This window comes from Branchiostoma belcheri, unplaced genomic scaffold (assembly GCF_001625305.1).
Source record: "Branchiostoma belcheri isolate BF01 breed outbred unplaced genomic scaffold, Haploidv18h27 scaffold32, whole genome shotgun sequence".
Taxonomy (NCBI): Eukaryota; Metazoa; Chordata; class Leptocardii; order Amphioxiformes; family Branchiostomatidae; genus Branchiostoma; species Branchiostoma belcheri.
In genome coordinates, this window is record NW_017803932.1 from 262,903 (window position 1) to 276,060 (window position 13,158).

Here is a 13,158-nt window from a genome sequence, read left to right on the forward strand (position 1 = left end):
ACCGATGTCCCCTGACTTATCATTAAAGCTTTCCTATAACGAAGAAAAATATCTCAACTTAGCGAACATACGTCACAGGTCCTCCATTACAAAACTAAGAATCAGTTGTCGCAAATTACGAATCGAATCAGGAAGACATAACCGCACTCCTCTAGAACAAAGAACCTGTCAATTCTGCAGTTTAGGCCGAATAGAAGATAAAATACATTTCACCATAGATTGCCCCTTGTATAGTAGAGATAGACTCATATTTTTTAGCCATGTATTAAGTATATTTCCCCACTTTAGTTATTTGACAAGTAAAGAGAAATTTGTAACTTAAATTTATTCCTTTTAACTTTTGATAAACCTACTCTAAGTAATCTCACAGCCGCATATATCCATACAATCACTACCAAGCGAGATGAAGCCGAAAAGAATAGAAATTAGACATTTATTTACACTCTTATAATTATGTTCATATATTTGTAATGTATATGTTTATGTTCATGTTCTGTGCCCATGCGACCTGTACTTAGTTCTGTAGAACACAAATGTACAATAAAGGTCTTCATTCATTCATTAAAGCCAGGTCGGGGCCTAGCCTAGATCGGCACCATTTTGGAAATATGACTGAGACGTAAGAGGGACATGTACTTGGGGACGCACACGCCGATGACACGTGCACAAACTACATGCTATGGACACAGCTGAACTAACATCTCTCTCAGACATGCCTCCTTGGCAAATAACAAACAGGGCACTGACAACAGAGAACGCCGATACTGTAAATCTTGACATGTTCGCGGCAGTTTTATTTTCTCATATTTTGGTCTCTCCACCGCCTGTCTGTCACACAAGAAATTCTAGCCTAGCACTATATCTATCATATACAGTGTTGATTGATCTTCATTGTCACTTCTGTCATTAATTAGACGACGTTTCACATTCCTTTCACGTACACTTCTAACATCTTACATTCTAGTCATCCATTTATTTTCAGTCATATGGCAACTAGACAGTCCATAATCACTTACTCCAACACACAACACAACAAATGTGAACATAGGCAAATATCTACATTGTGCTGTTGAGATGTTTTGACAAATTCTAGAATAGATTTATGGGATCTATTTCTAAAATTTATAACAACTATTGACTTAAGATATACGACATTTAACAGTACAGTGTTTTATGGAATAATCTATATTTTACAACACCTTTTTTTCTGCTTGGGCTCTAGTTTTGTAGGGGTTTCATTTGGAATTGAGATACTAGTAGTACAAGTAAAAATATTTCAATTTCAAGCTGTACAAGAAGTGGTCCGATCAGGAAGGCCAAACGTTGCATAGTTGAAAATCAAGACTTTCATATGAAAATCATTGCAAAATACCACTTACTAAATACTGAATGCACTTTTCAGGACGTGACGGCGCGCGCATTAGCAGTGTTTTCCTAATAAAAGAAATGACTTCACTTGATGGCGGTTACTTCTTCGTCTTAGTTGTAGTTGTATTCATACCCCAGTCTATCTGTGTACAGGCTAGGTTGTGCTTGAACAGGTTATATTTGAACCTTAGTGCTTCCGATTTTTCTCCGGGGTTTCTAAACTTGCCGTAGTCTTTGAATTCAGGTCCACCTTTGCGGTTGTGCCCAATGACGTTGTTGCGACATGCGGCAGTCCGGAGCCTTCCAAGTGCCGAGAGGAAAATCTCTGTAGAAACACAAATAAGCAAAACTTGTAACTAACACAAAGAAAAGACATCCAATTTTTGTAGCCGAATTGACACGAAACTAGGTATGAGGTACATCCTCAGTATTTGTTGTCACGAATTAGGATCGGGGGAAAAACACTCTAATTTGTCGATCTTCCTCATATTGGATCAAGTAACACTAGTATACACAGTAAGAATCAGTCAATCAAGAACTACACGTATGTTCATGCATTCAAAATCGGGACTGGCATGTCCAGACCATGAGACAGCAAACCGGAAGTTATTCTGCAGTGTCATAGAGAGCCGCTAGGACGTTGCTGTCATCTACTCGCATACCAAATATCATCCACAACTTCTCGAGATGCCCACAGACAATGGCACCGAACACAACCTTCTTGGCGAAGGCAATTGAGATAAACCTAGCACGACATTCTCAAACATACCTTCGTGTCCGATCCTTGCCAATGCTTGATCTGGGTCGAACCCAATGGACTTCACCTCGTTTGTTGACGCCATGAAGAAATTTTGGCAAATTTCGTTGGCGTAACAACCTAAGGAATATCATAATTTTTTTCCATTATAAGAATGCACAAATGTCTTGATTCAAACGTCTACGAAATACGGGTAGAACAATTTGCAGAGAATATGTATCCAACACACGCAAAGTGCGAACGACTTAGTTGCTATATACTTTATAGCAATAGCAATTCTTTTCATATCGGTAACACCCATTCATATATTCTTTTCTCGGGTCTATATACTTAACATACCAAATCCACTTTGACAAAATCAACCACAAGAAAAGGGGGAATAGAAATAGAAATAATATTTTACGTCAGTCTTTGCTTTCTTATGTGTTCTGTTTTGTATTGTTTGTTTGTTTGCTTGTTTGTTTGTCTTTAAAAGTACAAGAAAAGGCTTACCTGGGAAGCCCGGTATCTCGTGAAAGTGGTTGGGTTCGTACCGCTGAAGAAGACAGATGTTGTTCTCGTCCCCAGTGACTTCTAACGTGCTGGAAAACTTCGACTCTCTCTTCTCGTACGTTGCGCTCACCTGCGTGAAAGAGAAAAAAAAGTGAGTTAGATCTCACGCTTGTGCAGAAATGTACTGAAACAAAGCATAACAATGTTACAGCACTTGCCGTCAACTTAATGTATCAGAAATAACGTTTAAGCTAAAAAAAATGCAAGCGACAGAAGGATCGGAATGAAAATACGGAAAAAGACAACTTTTCTAGGCGTTTCCTTCTAATTCTTCTGTCTTTTGGACAGCTCATAGAACAGGAAGAATCAGCGGAAAATAGGGAGGTTCAGATGTAGATTTATCGTATCAGAAAATATGAGTTACTTACCAGGTGGAAGTTTGTGTTGTCCAACAGTGATACAAGCATGTGCAGTTTTGTATCATTCCTGATGTAGTGGTCATCGTCAGTGTACAGGAAGTATTCTGTTGACACCTGGGATAAACCCAGATTTCTGCCGGCGAAGTAACCCTGGAATAGAAAACACACATTATGGCTGGTTCATTACCATGAAGAAATTTGGCATTTGTGCTGGTGCCTACAAAACGAAGGACGTCAGGCGAAGGGCCTTCTAGTGGATTTCTATGGTACTGCAGCGAACATCCACTTAATTTTTTATATCTCATGCTAGGGTCACCAGTTTTGAATGGTACTTAGTTTGGGAATAAGTGCTGCTGAACCCTCTATCGACTTTACTTGGAACTGCTGGTGTTTTTGCCTTAATCTTTGAAACAACTCGAAAAATATATGTTCATGATTTTTTAATGGTGACTAACCCAGAATCGACAATCTTTGTTGTTAAAAGGGAAAATGACATACTATGTTTTCCGGCATCCGGAATTGATCGACGTTTTTCCCCTGAACGCTGGTGAAGAGCTTGGCGGGAGTGTCGTCTGCGATGACCATCCTGGTCCCGGGGTAGTGCTCCTGGATGGACGCGATCAGCCGTTTCAGGTTGCTGTACCGGAAGAAGGTCTTCACCACCGCGGTCACTCTGTCTTGGAACTTTCCTGAAATTAAATTTAAAACAAGATTGGATGAGGGTATTTTCTAGAACATTCAAGACGTCTTCCGATGCGATAACTGGTACTATTACACATACATTGTATACACTAACGACAAAATGGTAAAAACAAAAAATATAAGCAACAGTTGTATGCTCACCTCCTTTTTGGTCATATAGCCAGGGCAACTGGACTTGCTGGATGTGTATGGGTATGGTTGCAGTAAAACCATCGTATTGAAGCCGCACTACAAAAAGAGAAGAAGAGGACATTTTTACATTGATGGAATGTAAATCGCCTTCTCCGTTGTCTTCTGTAGCTGGAAGCGAGTTTTGTACCAACATTCTACAGAAGATTGCGGGAACAAGAACTACATGGTGGGCTGTCCAAATCAGCTGACTAGGACAAACATGATAACGGGATGAAACATACAGTAAGGGCCATAACAATTTAAATGGCCCCTTGATTTTTCATTCATCATAAGGTGCCGTTTCCATTCCTCGGACTTGGACGGGAATATGTTGGTACGAATAACAACATGATCAATGGCTCCATTCCATAGGCGTTGCCAAAAAAAGAGAAATATGTGTTGTCATGCACACACACACACACACACACACACACACACACACACACACACACACGCAAACACACACACACACACACACACCAATCTTCCTGCTCCAGTACGCTTATTACGTTACCTAAGTCGAATGTGTTCGCATCATACTGCGTATTGCGATACACGATGTACTGTAGTTGTCTGTTCAGCAGAGATGGGTTGGACGTGCGGATGGTCATTTTGGCGCCCCCCTCCCCTTCCACTGCTACATAGTCCACACTGCTGACCAGCTCGAAAACCCCCTTCTCTCCGCTGAGGTGTGCCTAGGATGGTCATAGAGAGTTTTCAAGCGATCAACGTCTGTTGAAATGAAGCCATGTCGCTGTGTTGGTCAAGAACTGAGTCTAGCGTTATCACAATCATTGAATCACATGATAGAAATGGAAAAACTTCAAAAGAGCAAATATCAAAAGGTAGATCATACATAGACATACAATCCAACACTTTTGCTATCAAAAGTGACACTGGTGGTTTAACTCGCGATTGAGTCATAGCGTTTACCTGTCTTTCTGGAAACATATAAAAACTCACATCAACCGGGTAACCTAGGACCGGCATATAAAAACGGAATCTACTTATACAACCGTTCATCAGTAATCTCCTATGCATGTACACTTCAAATATCAAGGTTTTCATGACATTTTCAGAAGGACGAGCAACACCGTTTTTATAGTGTGTCAAACTTACCGTTAGCTGGGGTTGACCTTGGATTGCACTGGCATCGAACCATTCTATGCGAACTCCTATAGATATCAGGGGAAAGGGAGATAGAAACTTTGGCTTAATTGATCTTCTTCGTTAAACATTTCCCTGTTAAATGTCATTGATTAACAACAACCAACTTTGATCCGCTACAACCAATAATTAAAACGTTCTTCGAACGGATCGTCATAGGGACACCCTTGAACATGGAGGCGAACGTAGCTATTTACATTTCAGTACATGTACTAGCTAATCGTAGCTCAAGTATTTCTAACCTTTGTCAAGCATGTATAGCTCACAGAAGATACTGTCAGAAAAACACACACAAACTTGCAAATATGAAATTGAAAAAGTCATGTACACTGGAGCTACGGTCAAAAGAAATATGCAGATCAAGGACACCAATATGGCGGTTACCACCGCCTCATTGATATGCAAGATATACCATACCTTTTAACCGGACTGTTCTCAAGGGTCTACAGTAGACACCGTGAGCCGGGTAGCTGATTGGGGAAGACCCTTCCACTTGGTTGTAAACATCCCTTAGATCAATGCGCCTGAGGGAACATGTAGAATTTTATCAATCATCTTGATCTAAACCAAAGTTAACGTAGGCTACCCAAATCATGAAATGTTTCTTCGATAGAATGAGATGAAGAATGACATCTATACGTTGATGTCTGAAAAATACGTAGTAGCGTCGTTCAAGTGAGATTAGCGGCTGCGGGAGCATTTCTTTTCAAAATGACGCGGTGGGATCGAAAAACTTGAGGATTCCTTTTGTTTAACGCTAAACAACAAACATACCAATATTCCTGAGCAATAACGTTAGGATAGGATATGGTAAATAGATCAATGTTGTTGAGATATCAGACAAAAAAATTCTGATATTGACCTTCAATTACACAACAAAACACACCAAAGTAGAAAAGTTAGACACTCACCGTCTCTCAAATCTTTCCAAACTTGCTTTCTGCTCTTTTTGTTTATTGGCCAGTTGCCATGGTGCCATGTAGTGCGCAGGTCTCTGTCCACCGCACTTACAAGGGGTCTCTCTGTATACGGATGGGGGAAAGTTCTTATGAATTCTAGGTAGTACTATCTTAATTTACTGGTCATACGGCAAGTCTTACATACCCCTGCTCCGTAAGGAGGCGGGAGCGGCCAGAAGATCTATACAAGTCTCGTGTTCTCGCGAGACTAGGTCACTCCTTGGTCAAGACGTACAGTGGACGTCGAAAATTTGGAGGTACTAGCTTACAAAACAGTTACTGATTAATGAATATTCTACCACTAGTAACTGCTAAGCCATACGTGAATGATGAACCATCTTCAACGAACGTTGGTCATTGGATTTTTGCAAAAAAAAATTGATCCAAATGCTACAACAGCAGTTACAAAGTCAACGTGTTAACGTTTTAAACGTTTGATACATATTTTTTTATAACCGGAAAGTGTAAAAATTGCTGGTGTCAAAATATATATAATATATGGACATTTGTGTTTGATTCATACATTGAAGAGTGAAGTACATGTGAGTTATTTATTATTTCTTTCTTTAGGTCAGAAACAGTGAAGCGGACTCCTCAGCAACCACACATTTCCCAAGTATGTACAAACAGAAATGCGACTTTACTTACTTTTCTGTCGGTATGTCCTCCGGTTCCCGGCGTAGGGAGCGTAGGATTGTTTTGACTTCGTAACCGGGCGGAGCTTGTATGGAGCCCGCTTCTCTTTTAGCTATAGTTTCGGCTGACATGTTGAACTTCACCCAATAGTTGCCACAAAAGCTGTATATGTGGAGTTACGGAAAAAAATCAAAATGAATTAATATATGAATAAATGAATTAAGATGCTTAGTAGCTTTGTAGTAGAGGTCGTTTTGAACTACTAGTAGATCTAGTAAATATACTCAGAAAATGTCGTGTAAATATTTGTGATACAGCAATGATCTAAAAAAACATAGTCCTGTAGTTTTGAAAAATGTCTTTGAACAAAGGACAATTATGTATTACACGCATGGTTTTCTATGTGTACAAATTTCTCAGCAAGGTAAGACAATGATCAAGACTGAATAAAATGAATAAATTGTATATCAAAGTAGGAAATGTAGGCATCCCATGTGTAACTTTCGATTGAATGAAACTACACTGCATTTTACGCAAGGCTTAGTTGAGCATATGATATGCATTCCCAAGGGGGGTAGACACACTTACCATCCGACGAAAAAAAGAAGAGCGCTTTTAAAAAGCCGTGATCTTTGGTCTCGACTCATCTTGACGATTATCCTTTGTATGGTTCACTTCGAATAGAAAAAAAAATAATCAAATACATGTATCAATATGAAATCGAGTCTTGTGGTTCATTCGTGGTCGAAAATGTGGGTGGATATTTATCGTTCACAGCACAGTACAGACCTAACATTCGCTAATAATAGCACAGGCACAAATCTTTTGGTATGGACAGTCTATCTAGTTCGACAGCCATGCTGTTCATTGAAGAATAAATAATTGTCTTGACCTTTAAACCATAGTCTTAAACCATAGTGTTGATTTTGTTGTCAAATTCCCCTCGCAACGTAAAATGTGTTGGAATTCAACATGACCATAAAAGCTCATAGCGATCAATACAATAATCAGAATGAAAAGGTACGTAGAGAACTCAAACTGCTGAAAGGTAAACAGGAAAAGGACAGTGTGTTATTTGGCCTACTTGGGCAAGATAATTACGACAAGGAACACAATTAAATTTAACCACCGGAGTATTCACCTGTCACTGCTGAGTGATAAATAGCGTCGGCTCTGCTCCTGATGGCTTCCGATCCACTGTTACCGGAATTCCGATACAAAATCGCTATTCCTGCACTTAAAAAAGTGGAAACATCTAACGTTATATACGATATGTGATCGACCGAAACACTACACAAACCTTTCAAGACCAACAGTACGCATGCGCCATTCAATGAAAAACCGGTTGGTCAAGGGGTTGGACAATCCTTGAAATAAAGGACGCCATAATTGTCTCTTCTCGGACAATAGTTCTTTAAGAACATGTGACAGAATTTATCTCATTTTGCGTGTTGCAGACAATAATATCAAAATTTGTCTGTTTCGTGTTTTAGAGCTTGTCAAAGTATCAAATTTACAATTGTATATTCTGGTGACCCCCATAAAAGCTACCGGTAACCTGATTGGAAAGAACCCTGGGCACGAGATTCACTAAAGTGTCCTGACGTCATATCTCCTAAGGCGTGTAAAAGATCATTATCAGAACAGTCATACGCAACAGACAGGCTTGTTCACGTCGGCCCTGGGTGTAATTTTTGCGATGCGATGCAGTTACAATGATCAGAGAGCCAATTTAGACGCTGAACAGCAGCTATATAGATAAGTTTTGGAAGGACAAACACGGAGCTAGCCTGTGAGATTCATGAATAACTTGCATTGGCTCAAAGTCAAACGGAGTAATAAACATACAGATCATAGTATTGTCTCCGAACAAGGTCAACCAAAGACACTGAAGTGAAATACATGCCTGTGTTCATTACAGCGAATCTGTCTGCGTCATTAATCTATGAGGAACTAAATTCTACAAGTCGTCTATTGCCGTGGGGATGTCAAAGGTAGCGCCTTGACCTCTCACTCTCACGTCATAGACACGGCGGTGTAAGTAATATGTAGACGGACAAGTTTTGTCGGTCATCGTCCTTGCCACGTCTGCACTGTAAGGTCTCCAAGACTGTCGTCCATTTTCTCGCGCAGGTGAGACCTATTCATTTATTAAAGTTCTTATTCTAGACATATCTAAGCAGGAACAAGCTGTGCCCGCCACTGTCAACGTATCAAGGTCACTGACATATTCGCCGTACGACATGTTTACAAGGAGAAATTCTGTATCTGTACCGTGAGCCAGTACAACCTTACCGTCCTTCGACGCCATCGGTGCATCCTTAGGGGTTATCTTTAGGCGTTTCGCACAAATTTCCGCTAAATATCAGCTGTCTTGTGAGGGACGTTGTTCACTTCACGGAAAAGGAAAGGCTAGGAATCTGAACCATTGTCAACTCGCACCAGCACCTGGGCTAACAGCCTGGCTAAGTCGGTCCACTTCAAAAGCGGTAGACGACATACACGCCCGATATGCGCCGGTATACAAGTACTACTGTAGTTCGAACAAATCCCATTGAACTTTGATTTTAAAAAGTCAAAGTTATCTATATAGCCCCGGTCAAATGTGGGAACATTTCCACAGAGAACTATAAGTTTTCTAACGGATATAGGAGAAACTGGATCTCAAATATCAACAAGTTTTATCAAACTGCTGGCTGATCTTTCTGTGTGGCGTGAGTACATGTCATTTTAGAGGCTTGTCACAATTAAGGCTCTATAACGTAAACAACCGCACCCTTGTTACTGTCATGTCATGATCCAATTACCAAGTTGCTTGACCATTCTTTGCGATAAGGACGTTCTAAGAGAAAGAGGGTACATATGTACAACTAAATCTAGCAATAGTCCTTTTATGTTATGATGTAGATGAATTTCTGAACAACTTGTTGACTGTGGGTAGGATTGTGTATGTGCCTGTACAATGGATCTGTCGATTGACTTATATGACCTTGAAGCGTCAAGCCCGTATGTAGTTACCAATGAATGGGACATTTCGAAAACACATGTATATAGTTTTTGAACTGTCATGTTTAACAGTGCGCGGTAAAAAAAAAGTGACGAAGGGGTTTCGATGTTTTGAGTTCACATTTCTCATAATCCGCTGCAAAATGTCATTAACTACTAAATGATATGGCTGGGAAGTGTACGAAGTGGCGTGTTTTGGGTGAAAATTGATTTCGGGGCCGAGGCTTACTTGGAAACGGGTGTCCTACCGCCTTGGGCGCGGTGCTTCGGTTTGACCCAGTTTGTACTTATAAACCTGCATTTCTCCTCTGGTCTCTCAGTCACTGACGAAAGTTACTGGATGCTAGCTGAAACGTCTGACCGTTTCCAAAATCATATCCAGTTGCTTGAGTAAATGCTTTTTGGCGAATGTAACAATAACGTTGGAATTGATATTTCTAAGTTGCACCCTAATCAACGTCTGAGCTTGAAGGTCATTATTTTCTTTGCTTCGTCGCCAATTATCCACCACAGCAACCGCGACAACGTAAAAGTACATTGAACACAAAGAATGTAGCAATAGCATCGAACCTCGTATTTCGTAATCAAGTCTAACACTCAGATTCGATAGCACATAACATAATTGGTATATGAGAGAGAAACGCCTTTTCTACCGTAAATTGATGAAGTTGAAGGAGATAAAACTTCAGTCTTGTGCAGGGTTGCCGTAGTAAGTCTGATGTTCATCTCGACTTCTAGCTTGCACTCCACGGGCCTGAAACAACAACATGTCGTCAGAGGAGCCAGACACGACCAAAGAGCAGCTGAACCCGGGGAATCGGAAAATGAAGGTTTGTGTGGCGACATGTAACCGCGCCGACTACTCCAAACTAGCGCCGATCATGTGTGCCCTGCGGGAGGACCTGGATATGGAGCTACAGGTGGTGGTAATGGGCACTCATCTCATCGATGATTATGGGTAAGGCTAGAGCATTTTCTTGATAGATGAAACAATCCACATTTCTGCAATGGACTCCCTCCCTCTCTCTTTTTTTGGCTGTCACTCACTCACTCACTCACTCACTCACTCACTCACTCACTCACTCACTCACTCACTCACTCACTCACTCACTCACTCACTCACTCACTCACTCACTCACTCACCCACTCTCCATTATGCTCCCCCCTCTCTCTCTCAGATGCTTTTTAAGAGTCATTTGTTGAACGTTAACGTACTTCTGTTGTGTTACCTGTGCAGCTCAACCTATCGAGTCATTCAGCAGGATGGGTTTGAAGTGGACGGGTTCCTGCACACCATTGTGAGGGGCGAGGATGAGGCAGCCATGGCGGAATCTGTCGGGCTAGCGCTCGTCAAGCTCCCCGACGTGCTGGTGCGACTAAAGCCCGACCTCCTGATCGTTCACGGCGACCGTTTCGACGCCTTGTCGTTGGCAACGTGTGCTGCACTCATGAACATCCGAATTCTTCACATCGAGGGCGGGGAGGTCAGCGGGACCATCGACGACTCCATCCGCCACTCCATCACCAAACTGGCGCACTACCACGCCTGCTGCACCGACCGCGCCCGCAGACGCCTGCTCTCCATGTGCGAGGACAACGACCGCATCCTGCTGTCCGGCTGTCCGACCTACGACAAGCTCCTGAGCTCCCACACGAGGAACTACGGCAGCGTGTTGGCCAGGTGGGCACATGGAGCCGATCCGAAGGAATACATCGTCGCCTTGCAACACCCTGTCACCACAAACATTACAGATTCGCTGAAAATGTTTGATTTGATGTTAGACGCACTGCTGGACTTTGGAGTCAAAACGGTCTTGTTCTTCCCCAATATTGACGCAGGTAAGTCTTGTTCACATTCTGCCTTGCTTGTCCAGATTTTTTCTAAACTCATTATTTCCCATTCAAATTTATCAAAACACGTTCAAAGTCATCACTACACGTCAGTTCACACTCATCTTGTACGTTCCCACTCACGAGTAAAATACGAGTAGTACACGATGCGCTATGACTTTCCCTCTAGATTTTAAAGAAAAACCAATGTCAAAGATTTGCATAATCATTACAGTTTCATGAATTGCTGGTTTCTACTCGAGTCGATTTCAACATGAACAAACAGATCGCACATAATTCTAATTTTCTGCTCTTTAAATTCTCACAGGGAGCAAGGAGATGACACGTACTATCCGTCGACGCGGGCTTGAACATAATCCCAACTTCAGCCTCTGTAAACACATTCCGTACGACCAGTTCATCATCCTGATGGCTAACGCGGGGTGCCTGATCGGGAACAGCAGTGCCGGGATCCGAGAGGCTGGAGCCTTCGGCACGCCCGTCGTCAACCTGGGCAAGCGGCAGATCGGCAGGGAGGCAGGTCAGTTCTAAACATCTCTTTCTGTACATCTATCTGATCTCCGGGCAGATGTAAGGGTCGACGTCCGCTTCAGACTGAAGTGTTTTTCGTGTACTTTTCTGCAACATTTTAATAGAACGTCTTTATATGTACTGTGTTAGATAACTTAGATGGCAGTACAAAATGTACGTGCACACTCCATGTTATGTCTCGTTGTTAATAAGCAAATGCCTGTCTATCATTGTCTGTCACAGGTGAAAATGTGCTGCATGTGAAGGATGCAGACACTAAGGGCAAGATCTTACATGCCATCAACCTACAGTATAAGAAGCAGTTTCCAAGGTACGAGACATCCTTATTGCTCTTAATTTGGGACATCAATCATAGTAAAAACTTCCATAATGCATGCATTGGTATGAAATACTGGTTTACTTGTTCTGTTGCTTGTTTTTGTCTTGTTTGTTTTGCTTTTTGTTGTTGTTTTGCAAATGAGAATTTTAATTGCAGCCAACAAAAGAAAGGGCTGTTATTGAATCTCCAAATCACATACATCTACAAGCAGATATTTTTATCACTCTCAGTTCACACATCTATGGAGATGGTCATGCTTGTCAGCGCATCATGATGTTCATCCATAAGATCAGGGAAAGCTTGGACAAGCCCATCCAGAAGACCTTCATCTTCCCGCCCATGAGGGACACGGTGTCACAGGATATCGACCACATCCTGGAGACACAGAGCGCCCTGGCCGTGGACCTGGGGGGAACCAACCTCAGGGTCGCCATCATCAGTCAGCAGGTTTGTATCAGTATGACCGCCCGTCCGCATAACACATCAGCTTCGCAGGCACGCGGAGCGACGGCAGCTAGCTGTATTACACCGAACGACATGTTACGTCCAATCTGGAGTTGTTTAAAGTTTTCTAGTGATGATTCCCCAACTGTGCTTGGTGGCAACGAGTTCCACTCCACAAGTTCTAGGAAAATACGAGTTTTTGAGCACCTAAATTCTTGGTTGAGAACTCTGATATTTGAAGGCATGGCTGTTTCTCGTACCAGACGTCACACCCCACTCGTAGCCCTCCCTCCTCTTCCCCACACCCACTCGTACCCTCCCTCCTCTTCCCCACAC

At 42.0% G+C, this 13,158-nt stretch overlaps 2 protein-coding genes across 3 annotated transcripts in view; one reads left to right on the forward strand and one right to left on the reverse strand.

Annotated features, from left to right (window-relative positions):
- Nucleotides 1-773: 773 nt before the first annotated feature.
- On the reverse strand, nt 774-7,912 carry LOC109474913 (beta-1,4 N-acetylgalactosaminyltransferase 2-like). 2 transcript variants are annotated; one of them, XM_019775398.1, is made up of 13 exons: nt 7,813-7,912; nt 7,260-7,345; nt 6,684-6,833; nt 5,988-6,098; nt 5,494-5,600; nt 5,029-5,084; nt 4,424-4,604; nt 3,880-3,966; nt 3,535-3,725; nt 3,046-3,186; nt 2,618-2,747; nt 2,138-2,245; nt 774-1,693 (listed from the first exon to the last, which is right to left on the reverse strand). In XM_019775398.1, exons 2-13 carry the CDS (start codon nt 7,316-7,318, stop codon nt 1,467-1,469), a joined length of 1,548 nt encoding a protein of 515 aa, XP_019630957.1. In that variant the 5' UTR covers nt 7,319-7,345; nt 7,813-7,912; the 3' UTR covers nt 774-1,466. The 2 variants fall into 2 exon arrangements, with proteins under 2 accessions (XP_019630957.1, XP_019630958.1); XM_019775399.1 differs by having other exon boundaries at nt 7,801-7,855.
- A 144-nt stretch (nt 7,913-8,056) lies between these two features.
- LOC109474908 (bifunctional UDP-N-acetylglucosamine 2-epimerase/N-acetylmannosamine kinase-like) overlaps nt 8,057-13,158 on the forward strand; it is an 8,599-nt gene continuing 3,497 nt past the window's right edge. The window contains exons 1-6 of the mRNA XM_019775389.1: nt 8,057-8,804; nt 10,416-10,635; nt 10,915-11,516; nt 11,836-12,048; nt 12,282-12,369; nt 12,609-12,825. Of these exons, the coding sequence (XP_019630948.1) occupies nt 10,445-10,635; nt 10,915-11,516; nt 11,836-12,048; nt 12,282-12,369; nt 12,609-12,825 (1,311 nt within the window). The 5' untranslated portion in view covers nt 8,057-8,804; nt 10,416-10,444. The remainder of the gene's footprint in view (nt 8,805-10,415; nt 10,636-10,914; nt 11,517-11,835; nt 12,049-12,281; nt 12,370-12,608; nt 12,826-13,158) is intronic.